The 24594-nt window shown below is 44.9% G+C and overlaps 2 protein-coding genes across 2 annotated transcripts in view; one reads left to right on the forward strand and one right to left on the reverse strand.

Annotated features, from left to right (window-relative positions):
• Nucleotides 1-132: 132 nt before the first annotated feature.
• Nucleotides 133-681, forward strand: PMAIP1 (phorbol-12-myristate-13-acetate-induced protein 1; the record flags this gene model as incomplete). The annotated part of the gene is made up of 1 exon (XM_035902744.1): nucleotides 133-681. A coding segment is annotated over one exon (135 nt), but the record flags the coding sequence as incomplete, so codon positions are not given.
• An 8952-nt stretch (nucleotides 682-9633) lies between these two features.
• Nucleotides 9634-24594, reverse strand: part of PDZD2 (PDZ domain containing 2) — a 149335-nt gene continuing 134374 nt past the window's right edge. Inside the window, exons 21-25 of the mRNA XM_035902745.1 lie at nucleotides 23795-23953; nucleotides 20413-20514; nucleotides 17706-17976; nucleotides 15099-15233; nucleotides 9634-13414 (exon numbers count right to left, since the gene is read on the reverse strand). Of these exons, the coding sequence (XP_035758638.1) occupies nucleotides 13248-13414; nucleotides 15099-15233; nucleotides 17706-17976; nucleotides 20413-20514; nucleotides 23795-23953 (834 nt within the window). The 3' untranslated portion in view covers nucleotides 9634-13247. The remainder of the gene's footprint in view (nucleotides 13415-15098; nucleotides 15234-17705; nucleotides 17977-20412; nucleotides 20515-23794; nucleotides 23954-24594) is intronic.

Consider the following 24594-nt stretch of genomic DNA (forward strand, 5'->3'; position numbering starts at 1 on the left):
GGTAGACCCGCTGCTCGCAGAGTGCGCGCGCGTGTTCATATTGAGGGGAAAAAAAAAAATATTTACCATATTGTCAATATTTCATTAAAATTAAAAAATGCAGGGGGGGTGCAAGGGGGTGCAGGTGTCTGACGGCCGTGCGTGTGCCCTGCAGAGCGGGAGGCGGTGGTGGAGTGCGCCCTGCAGCTGCGGAGGATAGGTGACAAGTGGGACCTGCGGCAGAAGATCCTGAACCTCCTCACAAAGCTCTTCTGCCCCGAAACGTGAGCCCCCCGCCACCTCGGACGCGGCGTGCTGAAAAGGAGGGGAAGACCTTTGGCTTTGTGGATTTGGGACAAGAGACTTCACTGACAGCTGGGAGATGAAGGAAGCTCTTTGCGTTGTATTTTTGCTGCCTGCAGCCGCCGAAGGATGGCTGTCGCAACATGATTCTTTGAAGAATGTTGCAGCGATTATCAGCGTATGAATGCCAGGTGGGGGGAAAAAACCAAAGATATCGATGGGTAGAGCCCCTCGCCACACAGTGGGGAGACTTTGGGGCAAGACAGAACTTGCCCTTCAGCCTGGTCTGAGATGACTTCCTGGAGCCTGGTGTCCCCAGCCTCCCTCTGGTCCTCGTGTCCCACAGCTACCTCTTGCCCAGGAGCTCCGACCACCTTTGGGAAGGAACAAACAAACAAACAAAAAAAAACCAGCATCAGCATCTTGGAACAGGGGATCATATATCACAAGGCAAAAGCCAGGTGCTCGGTTTCTGACTGCTTTTGTTTTCTGAAGCATGGATTCTGCTGGACAGGGATCTGGTGGTGGGATTATTTAATTTGTTAAGTAAACCACTATCTTTATTGAAAGGTTATTTGTTACAGGATGTTGCTTTGTGGACTAAACATTAGAATTCTATGAATTAACGTGATGTTGCATAGTTCTAATCTAATTTATATAAAAATTTTGAGTATATATATCTAATATATATATAAAATATAAATATGTGCACCCCATGTGTATGTAATGAGTATTTCACAGAACTATTAATTGAATGCTACTTGTTAGGCTCAAAAAATAGGATGAAAAAATGTTGAAAACGTGACATAGAAATACATGATATTAACTAGAAGAGAGCATAATGTTTTCTGATAATGAAGGAAATCCTTCATGCAACACAGAGGGGAGCATACTTTGGTATAATATACAGGGGATATATATTACACAAATACAGATATTGAAGTATTTGGTGGAAGGATTCTTTCAACATTACAAAGAATTTCTGGAGAACAGTACAATACTGCTGTGTCTTTATAAGTAACAATATAACTCTTCAATAGAAGTAGATCTTAAAAGTTGAATCCAAGTTGAACCTCAAGTTTTCTTGATAATGTTATTTATTCAAAGAAAGCAACTACCTCTCTTTGAAGAAATAATATCGATAGAATTGAATGTTACAGTCAGTACAGGAAAATAGCCTTGGATTGATGAATGTTTAACTATACATACAAGTAAAGGTTCTTCCCTTGTACTTTATATCCATTTCATTTCATGGCAACCTCATTTCGGTTCCGGAATGATGAAGCTGCTGTATCACATCCAGTGGATGGTGATGTGTTATGCCTGTCTCACTGAGGGGTTATTACCCTCGGCTGGCTTTGGAGGAGCTGAATTAAGCATGCTGATCACTGTCAAGGCAAACAGTAACTCTGCTAGTCAATTCATGTCGGACTCAATCCTAAACAGTATTTTTTCATGGGTGCAAGCAAGCAAGAAAATGGCTGAAGCTTATCATGTTTTGTAGCTACCTCTTAGGTCAATGGCTGGAGTTCCTTCTCTTAACTATACCCTTGCATGTAAGTACATTGGCATTGTCGAAGGCTGTATAGTTGCACTTCCTGAATTCTGCCTCTGTTCAAATTAATTTTTTTCTTGCCTCGTAGTGTATTCTTGTTTGTCTTTATAATTAATTTTTCGGTTAGCTCTTCTGAATCTGCCTTTGCAAAATTGTCATTACATAGCTCTTGTCACTCTGTCACAACCAACCGTGTATGGCTGTTACTTCTCGTCACTGATGTCACTAACCAGAAGCTGACCGACTGCCTGCTTTCCACATGGAGGACACAGCTCCATCCCAGTGGTGTTACTGGGAGTTCTGCCGTTGGCTTGAGCCACATGCACGGTTCCCTCTTCCTCTAAGCCAGCTAATGCCTTTTCAGTGAGAACGTAGCGTTTCAAGAATAGCTGTTACTCATCTCAGTACTGCAAAGTAACGTGTTTTGCTGACGTACAGAGGTCGGTTTTTCAGGTATTTAAAAAGTAAATGCAAAGAGTTTCTGCTAGGCCAAACACCAGCTCCCAGGCTAGTGCCATGTGGGACTTGGCAAAGCTGTTCATCGAAGGCAGTCCCAACTTCAACAGAAGGGCTCCCGCTGTATGTCCTGGGCTCAGTGGAGTCTTGGAGTCTTCATCAAGGACACTAAACAATGATCGTGCCTGTCTGGGACTCTCAGGAAAATTCAGCATTAGCATTTGCATCAGTAGCTGAGATGTATTTGAATAAAAGTATTCTGCTCAATGTACACTGCTTTGAAATTAGGAACGCTGGTTTTGAAATAGGAAACAAGGTGTGGGCTTCAGAGCCTGGCCAATACTCCAGGCTGTAATGCACGTAAACACATTGTCATGGGGATATCCAAGTTAAGCATTAGCACAGTGCTTTGTCTGTCTAGATCTGCAAAGTCTATTTGCTTTTCATGAAGTGTTCTAATGCTTCTCAGCATTGTCAAGAGGGCTAGCATTCATTGGGAGTGCAGGAAGAAAACCTAGGTCCCAAGCAATCCGTGCCAGTATATGAGCAAGCGCCTGCTAATGTCCTCCCTAGGACTCCTTTTGTTACTCCTCCAAAGGATCTGCTGTATGATTGTGTCAACAGGAGTTTCTTTTTCTTAAGGCGTATTCTGGATACGGGCCAGATGTTTTGCTGTATGCTCCATGCATGTATGTCTTGAAATCTTGCTAATAAACACAAAGCATCTGTGAGAAAAATGAGTCTTTGTTATAATTCAGGAGGGTTTTTTGCGGATTCTGAATGTGTGATCGTATTACACAAATTCCTTCCGTACCTCCGAGTCAGCAGGCACACACTACAGCAGAGTGCCAGTAGGTATGCATTGGGACATCAGGCTTTTACTTTTAGAGGAACAAGACATAACCATATCCTCAAACTTCAGGATGGGAAACTTGAGACACCTTTTCTAATGTTTTCTAGTAACTACTGCCCTCAGGACAGCTGGATGGTGTCACGGGCTCCAGTGCCTCTACCAGAGGTATTGCAGCTTTGGGGAGGAGCGTCCCTGGGGATCCATGAAGGATAGACACCCAAGTTAAGGGTTTTGTCTCAGGTGCAGGCAGAAAGGAATTGCAGCGTTTCACCAAGGTCAGACTTTGACTTTGAAGTTTGAAGCTGGAGTTGGAAAAGGGGGAAATGTTACTGCCTACCACAGGGGAATAGCAAAGGGATAGCACGGAGCTTATTCTTCTTCCTTGAAGCTGGGACCCAGACATGTATCTGTGGAGAGGAGAGCCTGAGAGCCTCACCTGCTATGCCATGCACATCAAAAGGCTTTCCACGGCTCATCCTGCTGCCTCTCCCCAGCTTCGTGAGCAGGGAGCACCATACATGGGCGCCCAGCCTGAGGAGGAGGACTAATTGCTTCCTGGTCAAAGGCTCTGGTTTCTAGTAAATGAAAAAAAAAACAAAGGGAGCCATCTGCAGTGGGAAAAAAAACCAGTCAGCCACCAGCAGAGGCTTGGAAGAGCTTTACTTCAGGGAGCATCAGTGAAGCGGTCCTGAGGTGGCCCATCAGGCCGGTGCCAAGTGCTGCCGCAGGTGCTGCACAGCGTGTGTTTGCACAGCCCCACCAGCAAACCAATAACACTCGTAAGACTCGTCAGCCTTGTGAAAACATCCAGACACCCTCACCGCCTGTCTGCCACAGCCTGGCCCCTCTCCAGCCAGGTCACCGCCAGAGGACAATGCTTGTGACCAGCTCCTCCCTAAGGGGCAGGGGGAAAAAAATAATCCCGTCACTGGGGCAGGCATCACTGTCTGAAGGTGACTGACTCACCCGCAAGCACCCCATAGCAAAAAACCAAACCAAACCCACCTGCTGAAGCAAACCGACGGAGTTGCTGCCCCGTAGCCTTTTCCATTAACCACGGCCTGTGGGCACCTGCCAGAGCAGCAAGTGCAGCCCCGGGTTGTGTTTGCGCTGTGCTAGCCCAGGCGAAAACCAGCCCGGTGCCCTTGGCCAGCTCATGCTCTCACACCTGAGACTGGATGCACAGGCGGTATTTCCCAAACAAATTGCTAGACAACAGACAACACCTCCCTCCTTCCTTCTCCCCCACCCGTGGGATGTTTTTTTGCCATCTGAAAAACAATGTCTCATATGCTGCTCATTATTTTTAGCACATACTGCTGGAAGGGACTAATTTTATCATTTTCCTCCTGTCGACATGAGACAGTGCGAGGGCATGACGCGCATCCCAGGAGGTGCAAGGAGGCCGGACAGGAAGGGCTGGGGATATGACGTGTTGTCTTCTAGTCTGGGAGATTTTTCCATGAAGTAGGTGGCTGATGGCGGGAATTGTCAGTCAGCAATAGTCCCAAAAGCTGTTACAGCTGTAAACAAGGGTCTTTGCTCAAGTGTGTCACTATATTGTCTGGACGATGGCGTAAGAAACCAGCCATGCCAAGGCTGTCCTCCCTTCTCACGCATGGTCTCTTTGCAATGCAAATCTCACCAGTCCACAAGCCCTCCAAAAGCATGGAGGCAGCTGTCACTCCTTTGGCAACAGGAGATTATCTCATGAAATGGTAGTGACCTGAAGTAAAACTGTCGCAGCCCTTTCAACTTACAGGGGCTTTGGTGCCATCCCTCCTGCACAGGAAAGGACGGTGGGAGCACCACGTGGCTCGGCTCCTCTGGCTCTGCCATGCTGCTGCTGCTGCTTGAAGGGCCTCAGCACCTTTCTGCAGGGGACAATCCAGCTGCAAACCTCGAAGGAAACCAGTTACCTTCAGCAATACTGGGCAAGGCTGGTGAACAGGACGCCAGCACCCCTGCGTGACTGCCATGACACCGCTGCAGTGCCCGCCCGGGGGGCTCAGAGCAGAGGACGGCCCCGGGATGGTGCCCATCACCAGGGTCTTGTGCCTGTAGGGTTTTGCCTGCGTTATCACACTCTGCCTGGATCAAGGTACCATGTTTATACCTCCTCCCTCAGCTCTGTGAACTGAGCCAGGATCACCTTTGTCACCTGCTGCGTGGCGGCGATTAAGGGCAGATTTCTGCTTGCACCCTCCCCTTTGTGTCCCAAAAGGGGTGTGACCAAGCCGAGACAAAGCCACAAGGCCACATCCAGGTCCCTCCTGCCCAGGATCAGGAATTTGGGAGGTAATTTTTGAGAACAGCAGCTGGGCTCTCCCCAGCACATCAAGAAAATGGCTTTTCTAGGTAGGCAAAAATACAAACAACTGCAGCTTTGGGTAACTTATTTGCTCAGTGCAACAGCATCAGACTGATTCAGCTGCACGGTGAGGTGAGGCCAGTGCATACAGGACTATCAATGGAAAGGCAAAAAGGTTCTGGTTTTAGTATTGGCCAACTTCAGAAAATACCCTGACTGCTGGAAAACATCCTTCTAGTCCCAGGATGGGAGGGCAACTCCTTGTTTGAGGAAGGGATGCTTAGTTGCATCAAATGTTCTTTCTTACGATCATTGAATGAGAGGGATTTTATGTTTTTAAAGGAAAAAAGCTTTAGAAATTATCGCTATCATCATTAATTTAGCTGAGTCAAGTGCTTTGAGGAACACGACTACATGGAAAGAGCGAGACATGGCTGGCTTTTTCTGTAAAGGCACAGTCCAAAATGGGCTTTTGCTAAGGGCTGGTGATGACAGTCCGGTTTCAGCCATACTCCTTGACAAGGAGAAATGACCCAATCTCCTTTACCAGAAGCGGTGGACATCAGCCCTAGATAATGCACCATCGCTCGCTTTCCACTCATTTCTTCACTCATTGATACAGGGGTGCTGGACAGAGGGTGGAGGTGCTATGAGAGGCCTTAATACAACCCAATGTAGCATAGGAAAGGAAGAAACAAAAGCAGCACCAAACTGCTTTGAATCTCCCAGCCCAGTTCAAGGGGAGGGTGAGGGACTGGCAGCGCAGGGGCAGCAGGGTGGACCTGCCCCCCGCAGTGATGGCTGGCTCTGGGGCTGAGCCGGCACGGCCCTGGGCACTGGGAAGGCCCGGGGAGGTTTTGCTTCCCCTTGTCATCACACGCTGCCCTGTGGCGGTGTCACTTCTCTGCGTGCAGAGGCATCGCACCCAGCCACTGCACGACCTGCTCCTGCCCGGCCACAGGGGACATCCCCCGCCGGGGGCTCTCCTTCACACCACCCCCGCCTGGGGACTGAGACAGTGACCACCAGCCTTCGGTCAAAGATGATGAAGTGGAAGTTTTGACACATTCCAGGAAATACAGATGAGGTTTTGGAGCCATAAGCAGCCACACCAGAGTCACACCGACCCTACTGGGACATTAAGTTGTGTGGAGTGATGCTAGCAGGGAACGGGAGAGTGGCAAAGACATAAAAAAATGAGAATTAAATTGGAACTTTCCAGGCAGAATGGCAAACATGACTGCAAACAATGAAGTAGGTGTCTCTACTTATCTCATTTAGATCTGATCTCTGTAGGTTAGTGATACAGGAATAAAAAAAGCCATGCCTGAAACTGCAAACCTCTCACGCCTTTTTTGCCAAGTTCCCCATTTGGCCATGCCTCAAGGCCTTCAGAAAAAGCCCAATCCCCAAAACACAACTGAGTTAGGTAAAACTTACATGTACTTTTCTACCACTTCACACGTCTTAGTGGCTAAGTAAAGCCACATGTACTAATACATTTATGGATTAAGTCCCTTGTGTCTTCTCTCTTTTGTATTCCTCTTTACTTAGCCACTATCTGGGGCAATTAAGATTTTAATTGAAGATCTTCAAGACTGATCTTGTAAGACCCAGGCTGCTCTGAGGCTTAAGCCCTGTTGACCCCAGGTCACGCCATGTGTTAGGAGAAAGAGGGAGGACAGGCAGGAGGATGGATACAAGGGAGTCACTGAAAGAGGGGAGAGGGGCTAGGCTGCCCCAGCACTGAGGACAGCAGGGGAGAGGGGAAAGCAGAGATCTTCATGGCTAAAAATGGCTTTTTGCTTTTTCCCCATACAGCCCTGGAGGAGAAGCCAGGCTCCAGCCAGTGACAGATGTGGCGGAGCGAGCTTGAGGGGGCTGGTGTGCTGCCCCACACCTCCCTGTCCATCTCCTTCCCACACTGCTGGGTTTGTGCCTCGCACAACCTCATCCGCACAACACAGGCTGTGTAGCATCCCTCATCATGGCTGTTTGCAAGGGACATGGGAAAAAGGGGTCCCAATGCAGATGGGGGACTGGGATACCACAACGCTCCTCCTTTTCCCCTCCAGCTCTGGAAAGGGCCCTGGTGCCCACGGGACAGGCTGGGAGCCCCAGGTGCCGGCCTTGCCTGCAGGGTGATTCAGCAGAAGCGCCGGGGCTTTTCGCTCCTCACGTGACTCTTGCTCACTTGCACCCTCGTGACACGGCACCCTGGGAAGGAAACTGAAAGCAAACACAGTGGCTTTTGGGGCACAAGCCTTGAGATGAGGGAGAAATGCCATCCACGCCACTGGCACGGGAAAGCAAACGCCTTCCTCCCCACATAGGAAAGCCCACCCGGCCCTTTCGGGCAGCACAGTGCACCAGAGGAAACTGTGAGGTTTGCAAGGCATGGGAGGAGAGATGCAGGTGAGCGCCATGCGTGCACCGAGGCGAAGGCAGGGCTGCGCCGTGGCGTGAGCCGGCTGGGAGTTTCCAGCCGCGCTGCAGCTTCTGCGAGCACCCAACCCAGCTCTCCAACACGGAGCAATGCGCATGGGCTTGCAATGTGGATGCAAACGCTTAACCCACAAGCTCCTTCCTCCAGCTTAGCCTACCCCGCCAGTGACTAGCTGACGTGTCCGTGCGCTGCCAGGCAGGGAGGGATTTTGGGCGCCTCTGGCATTCCCCGTGTCAGAGCAGCTGAGGGCAAGGTGTCTGGACCGCGCTTTCCGGGCTGATTCACCTTTCTGGGAGGCAGGCTTGCTTCGAGCTGCCATGCAGTGACGGGAAGCCAGCTGTGTCCGTAAATAGATGGACCACTTGATGCAAACTTCCCCAGTTTGGAGGTTGTGGTGTCCACCTCCTGCTGTGAGCTCCACTGCACTGCAGCCACCTCTACTGCAGCTCCACTCCATCCACAGAGAGGTTACCTCCAGCCTGGCCCACACCACTGGCTCACTCGGGTTTCGGAGGGGAGTTTATCCCCAGGGTAGGTGGAAGACAGCAACCAGTACCAGTCTAGGACTAGTTGTATACACATTTGTGTGTACACATCGTGCTCAGCGACAGGACAAGGGGCAATGGGCACAAACTGAAGCATAAGAGGTTTCAGTTGAATATGAGGAAAAACTTCTTTACTTTGAGGGTGACAGAGCACTGGAACAGGCTGCCCAGGGGGGCTGTGGAGTCTCCTTCTCTGGAGATATTCAAAGCCTGCCTGGACGATGTCCTGTGTAACCTGCTCTAGGAGAACCTGCTTTAGCAGGGGGGTTGGGCTGGATGATCTCCCCAGGCCCCTTGCCATTCTGTGATTCTGAGATTCCCTCCTCGTGCAACCCATTCTCGCACGGCCCGGGGGCTGGGCAGGAGGTACAGTTCATAGGCGACGCGCTCCAGAGACTGCCGCTCTTAATGAAAACTTGCCTTTGCCCTCCGCCCTGTCCTTGCACATGGGCAGGAAAAAAACAAAGCACATCTTCCAAAGCAGGTCCTATAAAACACCTCCTTCTAACACTTCTTAAACACTTTAGTCCTCTTCACGCCAGATGACAGCTCTTAGAAGGTGGTGTTTTACTTCTAGTCCTCGACTGTGCTCTCCAGGACAACCTTGTCCCTGTGATGCCAGTTCCAACTGTGGACCAGACAGACTTCAGTATAACAGAAATAAGTATCCAGAGGAGTACTAAGGATACCATTTATTTTCAAAATCACTAAAAAACCCAAACAAAACAGTTTATGGCGATACAGATTTACATAACAGAGACAGCAAATTGAAAAATGTACAATCTATTTCATGTTATTGCACTCACTTTTTTATTATACAAGGCATATTAAACAGTTTTCATTAAAAGGAGTTTTATTTATATAAATAAAAGTGTAAATATACAATATCATACAAGTGTATCAGCCTAACACACAAAACCTACCTAGAGTGGGATCCCAGTTTCTCACATGATCTAGTCTACTGCTCCTCAATATTTCCATGTGTACATTTACATGCCCTAAATGTAGAAGCAGGTAAACATTCCCGCCTGGGAACAGTTCCCTCAGATTTTGACAAGAACCACTGCAGAACATTAACAAGGGTTAATTTTAAGTGAGAGTCATTAGAAAATATGAATCACTCAACAGCTTATTAATACTTATCTGCCCTCTTTTTTTTTTTTTTTTTTTTCTTTTTTACAAAAAAGCAAGAAAATGATCAGATGTTGTTCCCTCCCTGATTTAGGCCTAATCTCACAGTTTTTAATACAGATGCAGTCCCCACAGAAGCCAGAAAGAGCTTCCAGGTACAAAAGGCTGCACAAGATGCAACGGCAGCATCGCACCAGAGCCTGCTCTCACATTCAGGATGTGCACCCTGAGGTGCCCAAGCCTGGAAGCGGCAAAATCCCCACCAGGCCTTCTCCATCGAGGAGCATATTTGCCTTATCTGGAATGCCTTCAGGTCCCTGGTGAAGAGTTACGGACTAAGTCCATAATTTTATCCCCATTTTTTAGTATTCAAGATGCAGCTACAAGTCTCTGGAGAGTCGCCGCTCTCCTAGACCTTGGCCAACCCTCTGGTATGGCAAAGAATCACCATGGGGACCGATAAGCAAAAGGCAAGGCCAAAAATGCTCGTGAAGCTACTGAATACTGATGATGAACTAATGCAATGCCCTCTGTCATTTTGGTGCAACCAGGCTCTCAGAAAAATAAGGTTTACTTTGCCATGTACATAACCAAAGGTTCACTACATCTGTTTGGTCTACCCATCCCATTTGTAACGAAGCAGACCTGTCTTGCGTAAATCCTGGGGCTTTTATGGGGAATGTCAGCCCAACAGAGATGTCAGGAAATGCTACTGTAATCATATCAACACTGGTAGCATCAGTAAACATGTTTCTTGTTCTTTCACCAAAAAAAAAATAAAAATATTTCCAGGAACAGAAACAATCAGGGTTAAATACTATTCTTTTTCTTGCTGTAATGTTAGTAGAGAAGTGCATCATTCTACCCATAGTAACTACCAGACTTAAAACATTAAACCTACCTTTTAAATTATAGCCACTACTGAATCACACACAAAAATCCCCATCTCTTTTTGCTGTTATTCAGCCAACACATATCTACGTGCATGTAAAATAAAATACCGAACAGTATTAGATTAGTGAAAAATTAAAGCCTTCTAAATCACTCACAATAAACAGTACCTGCAAATAAGCATCTGAAAATATTCACCATGTATCATCTTAAGACACCTCAAATTAAGTTTAATTTACAAAACGAAGACTTTACCTTTGAGCTCATACTAGTTTAGGAGTGAGGGAGACACATGCCTCCCTGCATTGGAACCTCCAAAACTTCAAAACGTGGACTGAAAAAAAATGCCATTTCATAAAACACAATTGTGATTTACCACATTAAAGTAGCAAAAAGTCAGTACTGCACTTGTACGTATTATACGTATACAGGTATGTATTCACTATGCTGCATTAAATTCCACATGCATTTTATGTATCTATTATACACACTACTACAGTCAGATTTTGGTCATTCCTGAACAAGGCCTCACCATTTAATTGTCATTGCCAAATGTCTTCTCCCTGTTTTTCAGCAAATATGCAGGTGTAACCTCTTTTATCCTAGCACAGGCCTGCAACCTCAGTGTGGTCCTCCGACCCCAAGTGCTGCATCCATCCTCCTGAAGCCTTTCCCACCACGGAGGTGGCTGGAGGCAAGGACCAGTCCCAACAGAGCTGCTGAGCTTTGGGGCCGCAAGGGGACACAACTTCACAGCCATTTCACAGCACTGAACCTGAATTAGTTTCAACAGAAATCCTGCAGGCACAGCAGCTGTAGGGCTATGTACAGTACTGCCTTTCCCATAACCAAAAGCTGCATCTCCCCCTGGATTCACATGCTAATATGTCACTGGAAAAGAATTAAATATATTCATTTTCAGGCAACCATTGCACAGCTTTTCTGCTTGCCTGGTCTCGGGTTGCCTCGCAGAACTGAATTTCCCCCTGCACATCCCGAGGTGCAGTCTAATGAAGCTGTCACAGAAATGAACCAAAGCAAGTGCTCCACTAACCTGGAAGCAATTGCTCCAAGCACTGTTGAATACATGTAAATAAATGGAACTATAGCATGACCTTGGGGTAGGGCCAAGTGACAGGCCCAGACCTTTTTGTAACAGCTACGCAGCATCTTGGCTCACTATAACTGTAGGCAGCACTTCAGATTTGGACTGGCTCCAGGCTGAGAGCTTTTCACCCTGGGCATGTTGGCTGCAAGCGGTCTCCAGCCTAACGTGACAAACAACCTGAGCACTCTGGAACAAACAACTTGTTCTCAGCTGATAAGGGACACTGGCCCATTTCCTCCTGTATCTCTTCTATGCTGTTTAGCTATCCCCAATGTAGGAAGAGAAATAACACAGCCTAATCTCATGCGCCCACACACTCTCCTCCCGACACAGCAGACTATAAATAACACTCAGCAGCATGGCCTGCTACTGATACCTCTACTGTGAGTAGAGGTGAGAAAATCCAAACTAAGCGCCTGTGGCATTGCAACCCTTTCAGTTCTGCTGTATGGTTTCTCCCATCTATACAAACAGTTTTTCGTTTTACCATCCAGAACCCTCAGCATCAGCCCATTCCTGATGTGGCCGGGCACACTGATGTCTTCCACACACATCCTCACCCACTCTCACACAAGCAAAAATAAATACTGGACAAGAGAAAACAAAAAAGAGCGATTAAAAGCCACCACAGATATGGCCAGTTCATATTTAATCTGTTATAATCCACATCCTTAGACCACCATTTTCCAGCTTGACTGTTTCAAGTCGGGCAGCCCTAAAGCTCTTGTAGCCAAATAAAAGCAGCCCGGCTTTCAAACGTACTTAGCGATCACTGAAGTCTGTGGGATCTGCAAGTGCTCAGCACCTAAAATTATCCCTCTTTTAAAAATATATATATATTTTAAAGGTGCCTAACATTAGAAGCCTAAATTTGAAAATTCAGACCCCAATTTTTATCGCTCCCATTTTAATCACAACTAACAACTCAGTCTACACCTTGGTGGACAATCACCTATTATTTGGGCATGATTTTCTTGCTCAAGATTTCTACCACATTAATGCCAAGTGCTTTCAGATACAAGTTGCATCTAAGAGCAGATTCAGTCGTGGTGGATGCTGAGTTAGTTCATCAGTTTTAAGAAGATTTTTCAGCTTCACAATAAAACGCTCACGTTTTAGGCATAAAAGTTGTGCAAAATTATACTCTCTTGTCATGCATTTTTAGCAAAACTGGACTTAGAAGAATAAAGTGAGATTGTTCCAGACATTCTCTTATTACAACAAAGGACCAGACCCTAAGTAAGTGTCCTAAAGTCTTATTACAGCGAAGTGATATAGTACAGTCTAAATACCCATCCTTGTCAACAGGATGGCAACCAACAAGTTATACTCCCAACACTCTGCAGATACTAAAAATATCAGGGACAGGCACAGTGTTATTTATCTATCTCAGTCAAAATACTTTAAACCAAACCCAGGAGAGGTCTTGAAGTTCCATTAAAACTGCCACATAATACAAAAATGTCTCTAACATTTGGCTTCCTTTATCCCCAATAATTAGGTGAGATTTTATGATGCTCATCACATGCTTGCTCAGTGGTTCTCCAAGGCTCTTAGCACCTCTTGGTAGAGCATTAAGACACTTCTGTGTGGCTTTAGAAACAAAGACAGCTTCTAGCCAGTTTTAAATGTTTTGTCTTAGCAAGTGTGATTAGATGTAGTGCTTCCATCATACTGAAGTTCTGTGTTTTCTGATTAGTAACTGAACAGGGCCCTCTGGCACAGATTTAATAATGTTCCAGGCATCGTAATGCATGAGGCCAAGTAATGATTTTCCACTAACAGCAAGAATTTCATCTCCAGTTTCTATGTTTCCAGATTGCTCCGCAGCACCACCTAGGAGCAAAAGTGGAGAAAAGTCAGTGTGTAAAAAAAAAAAAAAAAGTAAACCCACAAAAATTTGCTTTCCACCATTATCAACAGCAAATAAACCATTTTTCCAACAGTGGCAATTTCAGTACAAGCCTCTTATGTTCAGCTCAGCTCTAGCAATCTACCCCATCCTGCATCTCACAGAAAATGTTATTTTAACCAAGATAAATCTTTGTTCTCAGAAAAAATGTCTGTTTTTGAAGGAAGCAGCATGAGTGCATGAAACATGCTGTACATTCTCTCTGTAGCTGTGGTAGTAAGCAGATAATGCAGATAATAGGGATGAACAAAGCAAACACGGGTAGCAAACTTAGGACAAACACACGAGACACAGGAACAGCTCCTAGGGAGGGGCACACCCTTCACTGCTGATGAAAGTATGTTTTCTGTAATGATAACTTGACTAACATCAGCCATCATGGGGAGGGGAGGGAAAAGGACTGTATCTAAGCATATAGATTAATGAGCTCAAAAATTAAACACGCTCTTTACCCCCAGAATCAATTTCTAAAGAGGGGAAAGCAAACACACAAAGAGAAACTGAGAAGCAATTCAGGAAATATCAGTTTGATTTTTTCCTTGATGAGAGAATAAAGCTCTGGAAAGTGATCCTTTACAATGCTGTGCACCCGCATCTTCATTGAGAGTTTCATCTTCCTTTAGGAATTGCTGTATTTTTCACTAACCTGAATCCCAGACTAAAACGTGTTAAAATGACAGCATAGTTCTGGGATTGGTTTCCCTTCTGTACATGGTTAATATGAGTTTGACTACCTGCTGACAAACAAAGCATCCAAGAGTGGCAGTTTTTGAAAACGAACATCACGCATTCTTGGCAAAAGCTAATACTGATATTTAACAACAACAACAAAAAATTATGACAAAAAAATATGAAATTGATAATGGGGTTTAATGCAGGATGGTGCTTTGGAACCACACTGTTTATAGAATTTCATAGAATGTTTTGGGTTGGAAGGGACCCCTAGAGGTCATCCAGCCCAACCCCCCTGCAGGAGCAGGGACACCGCTAACTAGATCAGATTGCTCAGAGCCCCATCCAACCTGGCCTGGAATGTTCCCAGGGATGGGGCCTCCACCACCTCTCTGGGCAACCTGTTCCAGTGTTTCACCACCCTCATTGTAAAGAATTTCTTCCTCATATCTAGTCTAAACCTACCCTGGTTTAGTTTGAAACCATTACCCCTTGTCTTGTCACAGCTGGCCCTACTAAAAAGATTTTCCCCATCTTTCCTATAGGCCCCCTTTAGGAAAGACGGGGAAAATCTTTTTAGTAGTTTATCTGCACTGCGCTTCTCTTAGAAAAGAGAATTGGGTAAGTCATGAACTTCTCAAACTGTTACCATGATATTGCTGCTCTAATTTAATGTCTAGAACAATCGGCAAGCCCAGGAAGGAACTGCATCTTATTTAGTATATCAGATTGCTCCACAAACATTTACTAGCAGATGCAATTCCTAGCCATTCCCGGGAGTGGGTTTTTACTGATCACTTTGGCAAGTACGAGGTAATAAATGAGGGCCACAAAAACCACCCTGGCTTCAAAAAAAACCCCTGAGTCCAAGAATTAAAATGTCTGTACAATGCACAAAAGGAAACTGGGATAATATCCACTGCATGTCTGTAGTACCTTTAAATACTCTTTTTACAAGCAAGGGCCGGTCTCCAGCAATGGAAGCTTTTCCACCATCAAGACTGAACCCCAAGCCAGCAGAAGTTTTCAATAATTCAACACAGATGACATCATTCATATCCAGGTTTGGATCTGTGACAGAACATACACAGCATCTTGTTATGCAGTTAACAGTAAATTGCAAGTTGTGTTTGGTTGGTTTTGTTTTTGCTGCAGTGACAAAGCAATTCGGAGTTCAGTTCATATTCAGACTAAAACATGTGGTCACCCAGTTTCTCAGAAGTGAATGTGTATTGCGGCAGCTGTGAAGGGGAGACAGTACAAAATGCATTCATGCACAGAGACATTTTCGTTTCACATGTTCAACAAAAACCGACTGTCCTGGTTTCGGCTACGATAATTTTCTTCCTAGTAGCTGGCATAGTGCTGTGTTTTGGATTTAGTATGAGAAGAATGTTGATAACACATTGATGGTTTAGTTGTTGCTGAGCAGTGCTTACACTAAGTCAGGGACTTTTCAGCTTCTCGTACTGCCCTGCCAGTGAGAAGGCTGGGGGTGCACAAGAAGCTGGGAGGGGGCACAGCCAGGACAGCTGACTCCAACTGCCCAAAGGGATATTCCAGACCATATCACGTCATGCTCGGGGGAGAGTTGGCTAGGGGAGAGTGATTACTGCTCAGGGATGGGCTGGGCATCGGTCAGCTGATGGTGAGCAACTGCATTGTGCATCACTCATTTTGTATATTCTGTATATTGTCTTACCATTATTATTATCATTATTGTTATTCTTTTCCTCTGTTGTTTTATTAAACTGTCTTTATCTCAACCCACGGGTTTTACTTTTTATTCTGATTCTCTCTCCCCCATCCCACTGGGGAGGGGAAGAATGAGCGAGCGGCTGTGTGGTGTCCAGCTGCCTGCCAAGTTAAACCACAACACCTGTCAAGACATTTTTTTGGCAAAATGAAAGCTTAGGAAACTTAGCAAAGACTCTAAACATCAACAGAACAGCTGAAAATTCACAAAAATAGTGAGTGGAGAGTGTTTCTTTTTCTTTCCCTTGTTTCCACTTGCTTATTCAATGAACCACATCTTTTTAAATAACAGTAATGAATGGAACATTACATTAAACAAGCATGCTCCATCTTCTTAAGGAAAACTTTGTAACCACTCACTAGTGTGAATAATTGTTTCTGGTCTCATATCTATGGAAATAACTATAATTACCTGTAGCTGCATCCTGCCTCCTAAATAGCAGATTTTTTTAGAAAGCACTATTGCTGTAGATGACATAAAATATATTTTGCTTAGGAGGAAATAAATCTGCAGTTTTGGAAAACAGGACCCTCTTTGCCCTGTGTGAATGTACAAATCATGCAGTCCGTGTTATCACAAATTAGTGCTACCATTATCTCAAACAACTTTAAATGTTACCTAAAACATCTGAAGATGTGATTTGCCTTGCAGGACAGAATTATATTAATAAGCCAATACTGTGGTGTTTATGAGATAATGTTGCCCCCTAGTGCCTGCACTCAGTAGATATTCTGCATTTACCAATGTGCGGGATGCAGGGAGTTTAAGGTGTAAAGGGATTCTGATGTAATTACATATATTATATCCACGGGAGCAATTCCAGAAAGGCTGATCCATTCATTTACAGAGTGTTTCCTATTTCTTTTAAGCTGTATTACAAAGCTGTATTACACCATAAAACTCAGTGAAAGCAGAAAACAATAAAAACTACTGCAGAAAAAAGAAAAAACGGTAATGGTTACAGCCAAGGGGTTTAAAATGGGTGAGTGGCAGCTCTCTGCCTTGGTCTTGGGGTGGTCTCAGCTAAGTGCCTGGTATTGGAAGGCACATCACCAAGTCTCTCAGCAATAAACTGTAACCACTGCCCATTCCCTCCCAGGGATGCTGCAGCAGTGTGGGACTGAAGCAGGTCGTCCCCCGCTCCTGAAGCAGCAGTGTACAGACAGGTACTAAATGGTTTTGTGTCTTAATTCTAAAAAAAAAATTGTGAGATCTGTTTGTAACATCCCAAGTGCAGCCTCCACCCTAAAATGCTGTCTTGTTCCCAAACAGGAACTTGCCATTCCACTGATACATTTCCACTTAAACCATTTATCCCTGTTTCCTATGTTTTAGTAGAAACGGTATGAAATCTACTATTACAAAGAGCAAGTTCAGTCTCTTTGCATAATAAGCTGCAGGGCCTGGGGTTTTCTTTGAGGTTGTCGGGGTTTTTTTTTTCTTTTTTTTGTTGTTTGCTTTCTTGTACTGACTACTGTTATTACTTAAACGGAGTTTATCCTGGATTGGAAGAATCTGTGGAATCACTAAGCTTTAGCAGAAATTGGATTAGGCCCTAAATGTCCTAAGTTTCTGCCTACTTATGGTATTAAAAAAAAAACCCAGAACAACCCAACCCAAACTGTATTTAGGCTCCAAAGAGAACAAATAAAATTTAAAGGTAATTTCATTTGCTCCCTTCAATCACATAAGGCACAGACGCTTTTAATCTAAAACACATGGACATTTTTCCCTTCAGTCTGCTCTACGAGGAAATCCTTCCAACTGTTCTTGGACAAAGATCATACCTGTTCCTATTTCCATGGAAACATCCTTTCCAGACCCCACACATTTTCTGCCAGTAGCTGATATCTCAAGTCTGGAGGAATTGTTTGCTTTGCCTTTTTCTTTCTGGATGACGATGACTGCATAGCTGTATAGTCTTGCCTGATGAAGAGCATTCAGGACATCCCCGTGGACTGAGCTTGCAAGAGACTTGCCATTGATTGACAGAACAAAATCTCCTCGACGAATAGTCCCTTCTTGAGATGCCACTCCCTTTGAAAACACTCTGTGGACCTACAAGAAAGATTTGAACTCAAGGGTGCTTTAACCTCATGACCACACATAGCGCTCTACAGGCCAAGGAGAACACAAGTCCCTACCAAAGTTTACAATCAGTGCCCACTGCTTGGACATCACCCATGCAACATTTGCTCCAACAAACACCCTCAAATACTAAGGCTTAAGTGACTGGACAAGAACTGCTGTTAGGGATGGGGGAGAAAGCAGAGGAAAAGATGACATTATTGCACAGTCATTTCTAAGCCAAAGACAACCAAAACCAGCCAGAGAATGTAATATCGCAAATTGCTTATGCTTTCACTGAACTCCTCAAAGGTCTTCAATTAACATACTTCCAGGTGACACACAGGTTAAATCCACATCTGTGCTACAGCAAACAACAAGAACAACATTGCAGTGTGCAACATCCATTCCCCAAACTCCCACTGTTTGGGACATGCATCCTGTGCTGTTTTCAAATGCACACTTGTGCACAACATCTGTGCAAAGAAAGGCTCTGACTTACTGCAGCTGTACAAGTGTTTAATTGTCCATCTCAATTTGGCTGATCAAATACCATGCAAATAGATGCAAAGGAATGATTTAGTGACTTGAAATGCATTTTTTCTAGAGAAATCCTATCCAGAGCCGATGAAAATTTGAGTAAACTCCAGCAAGTCCAGCTGAGATTTAGATGTGTGCCATTTACAGAAAGGAACTGACTAAAAGACTCAAGACTTGGTATTTAAAGTCTTGCCTATCAGGCACTGTAATTGTAGCAGCCAGAACACGGCTTCCCATGCACACAGTTCTAGGTCCACTGGGCAATGGCTCAAGGCAGCAAATCTGTGGACACAGTTCTGCATGGCATTTTCTCTAGGAATTTATCCTAATACCCAGACCAAGAGTGAGGAATCAGAAGCCTTTTGGCTCCTGTTCCCTCTCATTGTAGGGCTGTGCTGAGATGGGCACTTGCCACAACCCTACAGATCCAAGGAGATAAATTTCCAGCCAGCCTAAGCAGGCATTCAAAGTTGGAATAACAGCCCCAATGACAGATGCAGACACCCAAACGCAAGAGGTAAGTGGAGTACAGGTGGCGTGTCCAAAACATCTGCTGCCTTCCCTCACATGCTCAACTCCTCAGTACCTTGAAGCTCACTAGGCATTTCTATTTCTACACCAAAGTGTGGGCAGAACAGTCCATCTAAGCAGCTCAGCACCCAATGCCAACCCTAAATTCAGCTGGGACCCAGATTCCCAGTGGGTCAAGGACACTAAAACACTCCCCAGCTGAGAAACATGCTTTACACACACCGAACAAAGAGAATCTGGGAAGACCAGGAGCTGATGCCCTTTTGGTCTCACGGCTGATGGCATTCATGAGAAGAATTCATCAGTTACTCAGCCTGAGAGAGCTCAAGATCATATTTTTAGGCAATATCCCAGCCTCTAGGTGAGGGTCTCTCTGGGCTGGGACGCTGTTGAGCCTTCCCCTTGCTCACAGCTCACACTGCATACATTTGGGCCAGAGACAGGGAACACAAACTGTAGCGAGAGATGTGGTCTGTTCCCTAGACTGTGACCACATTCTAACTCAATGACTGCTTACGTAAAACACATTTACTAATATTGGTCTTGTCTAAGATCAAACCACAAAAGATTCCTGCAAGGGCTGCTGCAGGCCCCAAAGACCAAGGACATACCCTTGTTCCAATCTCAGCACTTAATGGATCTCTCTGTTTCAGGGCACAGTTTAAATGCCTATCTTGCGTAAAAAAATTTGTCACACGGGACACCAGTTGTCTTGGTCCTTTCTGTCTCACCAATCTGGTTTTGAACAGTATGTAAGTTGCTTGGTATCTCTTTTTGCACACCATCACTTAATGGCACACAGTATCTTTGGTTCAGAATGCAATATAAGACTTTAAAAAAAAAAAAACAAACCAAAAATTACGAACAAAACAACAACCCTCATTTACTGACCACCCACAGGTCTTAGTAACACCAAACCAAATTTGTGACATGAAATCCAGAATGTTTGCCGAGGTCTGAACCAGTCATTCTCAGGATTTGCAAAATCCTTCAAAAACTTGCTGCACAGAGTTTACTTTCAAGGGCTGGGAATGAAAATGTCCCCTAAAAGGTTGCATGCACTGTAACTGTGTGCAGAATTTTATTTACGTGAATAGGACTTAGATCTAGCCAATCCCATCCAGTAACCAACTTTTGAAGACCAAAAACATAATTGACATCCACCTCCAATAATAAAAATTATGCTTCCCAGACACTCTGTGATTTCAGTAGCAGATGGTATGCAGCCGCCTCTGAGAGACACTGTTTTATGACTGTGAATGACTTGTGGTGAGTCTTGATAAATGAGCACTTGATCTAATCACCAGCCTGCTTTAAAGTGAGCTTTTCAAAAAATGACTTGCAGCCATCACTTACTGTGACTGATTTCTGTTCCAGATCTATTCCTCCAGCAACACTAAATCCCAGGCCAGCTCCTTCTTCTTTGTGCAAGACTACGAAGTATGTGTCTTCCTTGCTCTAGCAGAAAAATGGGAGACAGAGGGGAAGGGGAAGGCGAAAAAAACAAAACCAAAGATCAAGACCAAGTTCCCACACAAATGACAAATTCCCAGTATCCACAGATTATGGCAGGTGAAAGAAGCAACTCAAGGAATTGAAACTGAGAGATTAAGCGTATTTCTGCTCATGCTACAGATGACTAGCAGCCATAATAGGAGAACTCAGGTGACAGCAAAGGTTTCTTCAGTCAGTTCAAACCTAGAAAGCAAAGTCAAAATTAGGATAGCGAAAGGGTATTAAACCTTGGGTAGCCTAATTTTCACACTGTTATCAACTTTGCTTTACTTGACCTTTTGCAGTCAAAACTCAATAGTCCACATACACCTTTCTGGACCAAGCACTGTACTTTCCAGGGAATTGCTAACACTTCTGTTATCCCATTTCTCCTTCTTCTTGAAAGGCAGTTACAAAGATATAATGAAGGACAGTTGCATCAACCTCTTCTCAGCAGTGCTGGACAATCTTGCAAGGGGCAGGGGCTACAAATTGAAGCTGGGGAAGGGTAGATTGGACAGCAGGAGAAACTGCTTGACTTGGGAGATGAAAGTAAAGAGCCTATTAGTGGTACAAATGGGACTAAGCTGTGCTGTTGTGGAAATGGGAGCATCTAGCACAGGAAAGGGACTGGTGCACGTCTGCACCAGGGCTGAACTTGGCTCCAGACCAGACCAAAGGTGCAAAGCTGATTTCTTCGAAGTGATGGCCTGCTGCCAAAATACAGAATTTGCCATGAGAGAGAAGCAGCTCTGTCCAGCAAGTCTGGCACTGTCTTATGAAGGTTATTAGGACAAAACCAGACGCTGTTACAGAGACCACGTTTTGTGGTGCAAAGGGGACTGTAAGAAGGCATTTGGTGGAGCAAGGGGATAGTAACCATCTGTGGGGCAGAGTGTCAGAAGTGGGGAGTAGAAAGCAGGTCTCTCAGCTTTTCCCTGGGATCCCATCCAACCTCAGTAATTTCCAGAAACTGCCAACACTAAAATTAATGGCACATCATTAGAAACCAACCTCTTAATCTATTCAGCTTTAAATGACATATTAGCTCACTAAACATTTTAACTCAGCGTTTGCCTTTTGATTTTGTTTCAAAAGGCACAGGGAACCACAGATTATTATCATTTTTTGGTGAAAAAACAGTCAAATTCTTGGTATCACTGCATGCTTTTTTGCCAAATAGTGGCCGTGGAAGATTTTGTGCATTAGAGGCATCCCTGCAATGCACAGAGCCAATGTCAGAAACCGATGACATCCTGATCCACATCACTGATCCATCAGTGCTCGAGGAGACAGGAGCAGTCAGGGCTGAACACCCTAGCCCACAGTCTCCTGTAGATGTTAAGACCCTTCTCACCTGTACTCAAGTGAGAACAGCTTTATGTTAGGCTAGAAATAATAATATCAGTTAAGTTACCTAGGCTAGCCCCTTTCAAAGAGCAGTGAGGGTAATGGAAACATACACAGATCTTTGACCGTTAAGTACTATAGCAACCCTTTTTGTTTAAGAGGTCAGGTTCTTTCCAACTGTTGCTACCACAACTTAATTTGCTTACACTGGGTAAGAAGGAAAAAAGAATTAAAAACAAAAATATTCAGAGGCTCAGATGTTAGAGGGTTGTTCAAGGACCACATGTCCTGGGCCAGTCGGCAACACAGTCTGAGCCCCAGCTTCCCACTGCCGAGGTTGCACATCTCCTCCCTCCTCAGCTCTCAGTGCTGTCCTCAGCCAGCACGTGTATGCCCCATAGTACATAGATATGGTTATTGATGCTTACTGCTATACTTGGCCACACAGTGAACACAAAAGGTCTCCAGTGATCACCTCTGTTTAGCCTGTTAGCCAAAGATCATTGGCCATAGAGATTTAAACAATAAAATGTCCGTATACTTATTTTTTTATATATATAGTAGCACTTACTAAATGCTAGCAGTAAATTCGGCACTGTTCAGAGCAAAGATGATGACAAACCCTTCCCAGGGAAGCTCTCAGGCAGAATCAGGCAGTCCATCTCATTTTTCAGCAATTGCATAACTATGAAGAACTGTCCTATTGTACATTCAAATCCAGCATTTGACTAGCATAACATTTTCCAGTGTACGTGCCATACTGGGCTTAAATATGGATAAGAAACTATGCAGACAAGAAGTGCATTCCAAAAAGCATTCAGCTTTATAAATATTTGAGTTCTCAAGCTTTGAAAAGTGGCATAAATAAATAATCTCTCCAAGACCCCATGCAAAATACTTTAAAGAACACTTAATTACCTTCCGCCAGCAGTACAATCCAGTCCTAATTTTATCAGTAAAGCTACTAAACCCTCTTGGCTCACCAAGCTCTTGGGACTTGCAAGCTTCAGCTATGCTGTCCCTGGAAGGAGGTAAAGCTGGGTATTTTGCAGAGGTCCTGTTCCCCCCAGCCTGCCCTATGTTTGAAACAGCAACCTTTGTCAGGAACGCTCTAAATGCAGCTCAGCCAGCAGTTATGCGGACCAGATGGCAGCTTCCCCTCCAGTGCTGTCATTATTTTATCAACTTCTGTTCTGATTTTAAAAGGATGTGGATGTATCCCAAAAACACAAACACAAACACTGCAAATAGAGAAGTAATGTTCTGGCAATCATTTCACTTTGGAGGCCTTCTTTAAATGTCTAGATAATGAAGCAGGTTATCCTAATTCAATAACCAGTTTCCACAGAAGAGAACAAAAAGGTCACAGGAGTCTCTTACAAACCCTCCAGCAGCAGCATTCTGGTGAAAAAAAAACAGCATTAAACAAAATAAACTCAATTTCCGTGATCACAGCTTCTAGCAAAAGGCGGGTGCTTCCAGGCACAGAGAGAAGCAGATCTTCCCTTGAGTGGTGGGGAAAGTGAGTCTGACCCAGATGGTTGGTGGAAAGTTAAATTCTGATGTGCAATTAATGGCAAACCCAGGAGTTTCTCAGCTGTAATGACGACTCAAATGGAGGCATACTTCCCCACTTAAGATAGGTCTATTTATTGTGCCTCAAAACTGCTTTTGCACTGGACAAACAATAGCCCTTCTTATATAAAAGCCATTAAAATTTATTTTGGGTTTATAGCAGGCATTCAAAAACCAGCATTAGTAAAACTACCATCAACTGTAACCTACTGCAGAACTACTGGAGGAGCTCTAAAACTGTTTGAAAGAGATTTTATCTGCCATTAAGAAAACCCTTGAAAATACCACCAGTAATCTAGTTTTATCTTCTGGTTTTTACCTTTACTTGTGCTTTGACTTCTTGGAGCATAGCAGCAACATCACATTTTGGTACTACTGCTGACAAAACAGATTGCAGTTTTTGCTGGTCCAAGCTTGAGACAAGCAACTGATCCAAGCTAAAATGAACAGAAAAAATATAAAAGACAGCTTTATATTTCTAGACCATGTAGACATACATTTCAGGTATACAATGTAGGTTGCATTAGGGTAAATGATGAAGGGCCACTTAAAAACAGGTAAGAAATGGTGTATGCTGGGAGAATGGGAAGGGGTAGAGAAGACAATTTAAGAGCAACTCTGAAAATCAGTCCCCGTTCTGTTCCCCCCCTCCTTTGCCAATGGTTTTAGCAGCAGACATTAACAAAAACAAGGAGACAGCTACATCTGAAGACTGCTTCTGGCAGGACAACAAGCTCGTTTGTCACCACAGGCTGTGCTGGCAGCCAGCGCTGCCCAGCCTCCCCTCCACAGTGGCTGCTGTGACCTAACGTGGCCAAAACCTGACCAAAACCAGCTAGAGGGGACACAGAAAAGGAGCCTGGCCCTGCCAGGATAAAGTGTTTCACCCTGTACCGAGGCGCAGATGCCACCAGACCAGCAGCATGGCGTCTCTGAGCCACCAAGAGCATGTAGAACGGCACCCCGAACCATGAGGGGAACGGGGGCTGGGGCCAAAGCTGAAACATGCTTTGGGGTGGACCCGGGGCAAATGGGGAAGCTTCACCTCGGGAGGGGCTTGTGGGGATGAAAATGGAACAGTGGTAGGAAAGCTGACAGCAACCTGATGGACCAGCTGTT

This window comes from Egretta garzetta, unplaced genomic scaffold (genome assembly GCF_000687185.1).
Source record: "Egretta garzetta isolate BGI_Z169 unplaced genomic scaffold, ASM68718v1 scaffold59, whole genome shotgun sequence".
NCBI lineage: Eukaryota > Metazoa > Chordata > Aves > Pelecaniformes > Ardeidae > Egretta > Egretta garzetta.